The 7,283-nt window shown below is 33.9% G+C and overlaps 1 protein-coding gene across 1 annotated transcript; it reads right to left on the bottom strand.

Moving 5' to 3' along the window:
* Positions 1–822: 822 nt before the first annotated feature.
* On the bottom strand, positions 823–6,897 carry LOC100812016 (E3 ubiquitin-protein ligase SIS3). Its single transcript, XM_014775446.3, has 10 exons — positions 6,625–6,897; positions 6,474–6,512; positions 6,212–6,278; positions 6,016–6,089; positions 3,652–3,790; positions 3,480–3,572; positions 3,165–3,230; positions 2,193–2,312; positions 1,874–1,987; positions 823–1,685 (listed from the first exon to the last, which is right to left on the bottom strand). The coding sequence occupies exons 1-10, from the start codon at positions 6,651–6,653 to the stop codon at positions 1,278–1,280; spliced, it is 1,149 nt and encodes a 382-aa protein (XP_014630932.1). The 5' UTR covers positions 6,654–6,897; the 3' UTR covers positions 823–1,277.
* Between the last annotated feature and the right edge of the window lie 386 nt (positions 6,898–7,283).

The following is a 7,283-nucleotide window of genomic DNA, read 5'->3' as shown; positions in this document are numbered from 1 at the left end:
TTATAAATTTGAGATTTTTTATTATTTTTAATATATTTTATTACAGATTATTATTATAACAAAGAACCACATTACATAATAAAACCTTATTTTATATAATTAATGATTTATCCAAAAAAAAATTCTTTATGCTTTGTTTATAAAGTTTCAGAATCAAGTTTGCAAATAAGTTTAAATTTTACAAGAGCTTTCTCTAGTGTTTGACTTAGGGTGTGTTTGGTTTGCATTTTTATTTTTTGTTTTCATTTTCTGAAACCTGTTTTCATTTTCAAAAGACTAGAATTCTAAAAAAATGTTTGGTTTGACTTCTTATTTTCTGTTTTCATGAAATAAAAATACTGAAAATTTATGATATATTGACTTCTTGTCTTTTTGTATTTTTAGATTTGCTTAAAGTTACATTCATTGTCACCACAATTTCATTTTACTTGAAATGAGATTCTCAACTGAAAACACTGAAAACGAGAATTTATTATTTTCATTTTAAACGAGAATTTATTATTTTCATTTTCTGATTGTTTCCTGTTTTCATTTTCACTGAAAATATTTTTAGAAATCCAACCAAACACATTTTCATCATCGTTTTCTGTTTTCAGTGAAAATGAAAACAGAAAACAACCAAACCAAACACCCCCTAACTATTTAACTATACACATCATATACATTAATAATTAATAGATAAATGAAACTGGTGATAAGTAAGTCTATGTTTACATGTATTGATAAAATAAAGTTATCATAAAATGTCAATTCTTATAGAAGAGACAATATTATATTGCACATTGAATAAATAAAAATAAAACAAAATAGATTATACATTAATAGGATAAAAATAATTTTATTCAATTCAATCACAAATCAGTTTGTTAACTTTTACAAAGTACCTACAACACTGTCTGTGTGTATATTCTCCCTGATGATGTCCATAATCCTACACCCCGCTGTCAAAAAACGTGAAAATATCTTATCCCTAGTAGGACGGAAAAATGCAAAATCAGAATTCAATATATAATTGGAATTTCAAACTCTCTTTACAAGCTATTAAACGTAAAGACAACTACACATTTGCAGCTCTAATCTATGTTAGTTAAGCAAAATAGTATACTTTCATTTTCCAAGTCCGACAACTCCAAGCTCCCGACAAGAAACTGACCCAATTCTTTATGTGGATCAAACATGAATGTGGACCGTTTTTACAAGGGCCAGATATGGATAGGCATTCTTCACCTTCTCTAGAATGGGTTAGAAATATAATAGAACTTCAGAAACAATGTAACCTAACTTTGTGCAGAGGAATGACTGACAGTAACAGGCATACATTCGACAGAAGAGGCATGGTCTCCAGATGATGCATTTTGAGTCACAATTGATACGCTGCCATTCTCGGCATTTTCCAACACATTATCTATGTCACCAACTGGTCCTGCAATTTCAGCACCGACTGGACGCAGAAGACCCTGCAATCTTAGCCGGTAACTTTGACTAGATGGTTGGCCTCTCACATATCTGGTTGTTGTCACAACACTGGCAGAAGATTCTTCAGGCTCAGCACGGAGATTGGACAGTGCACTAAGATCAAGGTTTGGGAAAACTGAGCAACGGCACCGAGGACATTTCACATTCAACCTAAGCCACTCATCAATGCATTCGACATGAAAATTGTGAGCACAAGGCAGGCCACGGACCTGCGTTAGTGTAAGTGTGAAACTAATTTTTCAGTTGTCCTTTACAATACACATTGCATCTCACCTTTCTTAAAAATGTAGGGATCCAATAATTCATGAGGTCAGATGAGGAGCACATTTTTCAGTAATAGATAGTAAGTAGCACATGGCATGACCTGCTTGAGATCCTTAATTAGGAAAAAGCATACCTCATTTCCTACATAGAACTCTTCTAAGCAGATGGGGCATTCACTGCAATCAGTAGGAACAGCCTTTAACCTGAACTTTGGGAGTTCCTGAATTAAAGCTTCAACTGCTTCTCTCTGTGCCAAAATAATAACCAACACCTTGTCAAAAACATAAAACAGAGGGTATGACTAATTCATCAAATTCAAGCCATATATTCCATTAACTATGTGACAAACTGACAATAAAGTTCACTCTGCATAACAAAGAATAACATGATCTGCTACTTTATAGAAATTCTAATATGAAATCAACAAGACTAGAAACATTGGTCAAAACTACCTGAGCTGGAGTTAGGTAAAGTCCTGGATGATATGCAGCAGCATCTTGGCCCATGCCCCTTGTTTCTTGACCTGCAGCTTCAAATGCCCAATCGGGAACTCGGATCATGTCAACCAGAACCTAACAAAAAGAAAAGAGCAATTGTTAACATCTAATAATTGTAAAGTATGGATGATCAAACATAAATGAATATACATTTAGATTGCTAAGAATATGATTACAGATCAGACTTCAATCAACCCAGCATTTACAAATCTTTGAAATAATAGAGAAATTTTAGTCAATATGAGTTTAACTTAAGTTTGTAAACTGAGTTTGCAAAAGTATCCCCAAGTCTTCTCCAAAACTCGATTTCCAGGTAAAATATTACTCTCAAACATGCTTTTAGGGGGTACCCAAGCTGATTTTACTCTCAAGCATACTTTTGAAACCATCCCAACAGAAATCCAAACATGCCCTAACAGAACAACCAACCATAAAGCTATACAGTGAAAGGGAGCACAATTCAATATATAATCTGGAAAATAAGCACAAAACAAAACAATCTACCATTTTACTAGGCAGTCTCCAATTTGTAAGTGCTAGATTAGCGTAACTTCATAAAATGAAAATTATGACATGGTTCACAAAATCAAGACGAGTAAAATTAGAACAAAGCAATATGGACTCATACTCTCAGTCTCAGTGTAGTTATTAGAAAAGATTGCACCAGACGATGAGCTAGCTTCAACAGTATGTCAGATTACACGTTATTCCAAACTTAACACATAACTGACTGTACCAACTACAAATTGATGAGAAAAGTTTAACACAGTCCCTTGCTCCCTTTCCTTGTGGAGGAGGGGGAAACAACGAATTTTTTTCCAGGTGATTCAGAATATTGTTTAGAAACACTCATTTGATGCCAAACAGCAGTATCCACAACACACATAACTAACACAGTAGCATATGTTGAGTAAAGGTAAAGCTTACCCCGTATTCAGATACAGGGATACCCTGTTGGGCACGCAATAAATGTGCTTGTCTTCGAGTCAACCACTGCAAAGAGTTAAACAAACCACGGTGAGAGCAATGCCAACCTAGATATGAAACAACGAAGGAGAATAGTATTCTGTAGAAATTTCCTGTTGATGGGTTGTTCAGAAACAAGAAAAACATGACAAGCCAAACAAAAAGATTTTGCACACAGAAACAAACCATAGCTAAGTAAGTCTCGTTAGTACCTTTTCAATTGGAAGAAAGGATAGTTCAAAAACATATAACAGGTAGCAATAGAGCACTACTAACCTTCCCCAGCGACATGCAAGCAATGCAAAGGAGTCCACAGTAGCTAAAAAGTAACCAGATGAGAAAGCCCCATTTTGTACCCACTTCAGGCAACTGCAAGTAATTGATTGCATTATGCATCAAAAGCTTGTTAACAAGAGTACACTGAAGGTAAAACAAGAATAAAACATACACAGTTCTTGGCACTGCTGAACCACAGGGTACCAATTACAGTCCAAGCCCAAAGAAATGGATAGAGAAGCAACACAAGGATTGAAAAGACAACTACTCTTCCACAGAAACGAGCATATCTCTGCTGCCACCCAAAATCTCTAGAAGCATACAAAGGGGGAGGGGGCATAAAAGCGCAATTGAATTAGTACAGGGATTTGATGAATTAAAACATCATTTGACTTTATTTGTTAGATACAACACAAAAATTCAGAACCATTTTAGATGAGTTTCATAATATTATGAAATAAAAAAATCAGTCATCAAGCAAATGATCATAAATTATTTTGCACTTGAATGCTCAACAGCCAAGGGTGTGTTTGTTTCAACGTTTAAAATTTTATTCCTGGAATGTGAACTTGGGAATGTAATATTCCATGATTGTTATGAGTTTTAAAAATTTATTACCAGTAATTGTTCATGCCCTGGGAAAGTAACAATACATTCTTATACTTCATTTTTACTCCCAGGGTGAGGTGTGGAGAAGTTATATTCCCCATGGGAATATGGGAAGTTATTTGCTAAGTCAATTATCACTTACATTTGTACTCATTCTTTTAATCATTTTTTAATTTTAAAAAACATTCCTTAGAATACTAAAATTTAATACAATGTATTTTTAAATGTACTCAGAAAAAACATTCCTGGTCATAGTATTCTTGAGAATGTAATTCTTTGGGAATGCAATATTATACATGCCCACCCTCACCCCCACCCCCAAAGACAAATTAAGTGGAAAAACAAACCCAGGAAACTTCATTTTCCAGAACACTTGAAAATATCCTTTCATAAACCACAGGCCATTAATACTTTCCATAAACTTGTTTATCCTCAGGTTCCATGGTGCTATTTTAACTTCTAAACTTAAGCCATGCCATCCATTCAAGGCACTGTGTGATTCCGCAAAATTATTAGTCGGATCAACAAATTTCTCTCATGTTAAAATTAGAGCTATCCATACAATAATGGCGACATGAACCTATGGAGCACAGATGTAAACATGGACATGTAAACATTGGCAATATCCAAAATATAAGACACCAGCACAAATATATATAATTATATGAAAGTAAATATGGGCATCATTTATAGAAGATCTAAATTAAGAATCATGATATACACACACACATAAACTTAAATGAGCATAAAAAATCTAAATTGAGGATAAAATTGTTAAGTATTACATTTTCCCTGCTATAAAGAGTCTTGCAAACAATACTAAGAGACATAATTATACAATTTGAGCACTTTGTTTCTTTACAAAAGAATATAAAACATGATGAACTATTGAACTATCTTTCAACTTCAATCCATCCATCCATCTACTACCAAAATCAAGATGTTTGTTCTTTTGTTTTCGATTTTTTAAAAAATGAAAATTTTGAAACAGGTCGTATCCATTTTCATGTCCAGCCAAATGGAAGTGTCAGCTAGGTGTTAGAGTTTGTAACCAGCCATGTCCTCCACATGTCAAAGCTGAATTTATTTTCTACTAAAACACCAGATTGGAATGTTCAACACACGCAATCAAGTGTTGGTGTCTCGGTATCTGACACATGTCAAAAACTTGAATACACCTCCAACAAGCAGTGTCGGTGCTACTGCTATGAGCACATTAGTTGCATCTAGAACTAGAATTATAGAGATTGCATCAACGACATCCACACGCTAAGTTGACGATCAACATTTGTACAAGTATTTTAGATGAGGCACTAACAATACACTTTCCAACAAATTCTTTATTATTAACTAAAATTTATTGAAAATCATAAAATTTTGGGGGACACTCATTAATTAGGGAGTGAACCAACATTATTTCATGAGTTTTAATAAATTCTAGCCAATAATAGTGTATTTGATAGAGTGTAATACTAGCAATTCTTCTTAGTTACAGAATGCATTTCATTGCACATTCAGATATGGCCTATGAAGCACCGAAACATGACGGACACAGTGGCATTTCAAACAGGAGTAGTATCCGTGCTTCATAGATATGGCTAATCTTCAATTTGACATACTTAAAAGAAACGTATAAGAATGGTGAAACACCAAACCTTATCCATCGTACTCTAATTTCAATTAAATTAGTGCATACAACCAATGTAAATTGAAGAAAGCCAAAATATTATAGGTCACTGATTAAAAAGAGAAAGTATTTACTGTGAAAATCACATGAGAACGTAAAAAAAAAAAAAGTCATGGGTAATGTAATTTTGCGCATCCCAATAAAAGTCTCGTTTTTTAATTCCTTAACTAATACTAATGTCCTAAGGACACCGATTAACATTTGTCATATTTATATTAAAATATGGATGAAAGGCCTTACAATCCCATTCCTGCAGCAAGCCCGTTATCAACAAACATCAAGAGCCGGAAAACAAACACAGTAGTGTAGTCGACCTGAGCACAAATGAAAGAAAAAGGAAAGGGATCATTTACGAGGCAACCTTATCATATACGAAAAAATAGAAATAAATAGTGATATTAAAAGGAATAATTAAAATAAGGAAAGGAAACCCCACCACAATCCATATATGCAACGGATACGTACAAGAATGATACCGCTTCCAATTAATTGCCACTATAACTCTACAAGTAGAGAGGTTAAAGAATACATGCATACACATTTCTTATTTCTTTTTTGTATTATTTTCAATGTTTATCGCAAAACTGATTCTGATTAAACTAGAAAGTGGCTAAAGAAGGAAGGAATGACGAGGCAAGTGAAAATGTAGAATGAAAGCAAAACTAGGAAAATCCAGAAGCTGGATTGAGAAAGGATACACACTGGTGGCGAGCATGGACAAGAAAAACCCATCGTACCTGCAAGGAATGAGTTAAATTAAATCAAAAGAGGAATAAAACAAAATAAAAATACAGGGCGATCTTGAAATCAAGCTCATACAATAGAGGGAGGGAGAGAGCACTAACTAACCACTTGAAATCGACGCCTCTGATGGCCATGGGAATTGATTCAGAGAAACCCTAGGAAGAAGAAGCGGTGTCGTATAGGAGGATCGTCCTTAAGCAGCGGGAATGGGAGAGAAATGCAGAAGAAGAAGAAGATGAAGATGGGGAAAAGGGGAAAAAAGAGGTGAGTGAAGAGAAGAAGACACAGTAAAAAATGTGATCACCGCACCGCCAACGGCACATTGACTTGTGCTGATTTGTTTGTTTGAGTGTGCGCGTGTTGCACACTGCACTTCTTCGCATTTACTTCACGTTCACCATCTCTAATGTTAAAAACTGTCACTGTCCACTTCATTTTTTACTTTTTTCCCTTTGGATTCGATTATATTAGATTTCAATTATGTTAATTCTGGTTATGAGACCACCCACTCCATTGCATTATCAGATACCAGGGAATTCTTTCAGTTTAACCGTGACTCATATTCATATTTCTTTTTTCTTACTTTTTCATTTGGTATACATTTTTAAAACATAATACTCCGTTCGAAAAATATTTTTTAAACAATTTTTCATGAAAATTATTTTATAAGGGAGAGGTAAAAATTTTAATATATAATATGATAAATAATTAAAATAATTAATTAAATAAATTTTATTCATTCTCAACATTCATAATTATCAAAA

Source organism: Glycine max, chromosome 5 (genome assembly GCF_000004515.6).
Source record: "Glycine max cultivar Williams 82 chromosome 5, Glycine_max_v4.0, whole genome shotgun sequence".
Taxonomy (NCBI): domain Eukaryota; kingdom Viridiplantae; phylum Streptophyta; class Magnoliopsida; order Fabales; family Fabaceae; genus Glycine; species Glycine max.
This window is presented reverse-complemented; position numbering and strand designations above follow the sequence as displayed.

Bases quoted from the DNA above. Each gene is read 5' to 3' on its own strand.
- LOC100812016 (XM_014775446.3), bottom strand. From the start codon at position 6,653: ATGGCCATCAGAGGCGTCGATTTCAAGTG. The intron at 6,279-6,473 runs GTATCCTTTCTC...CTCTACTTGTAG, and splicing joins TCCATGCTCGCCACCAGTGT to AGTTATAGTGGCAATTAATT. The intron at 1,988-2,192 runs GTAGTTTTGACC...ATTTTGGCACAG, and splicing joins TTTACCTAACTCCAGCTCAG to AGAGAAGCAGTTGAAGCTTT.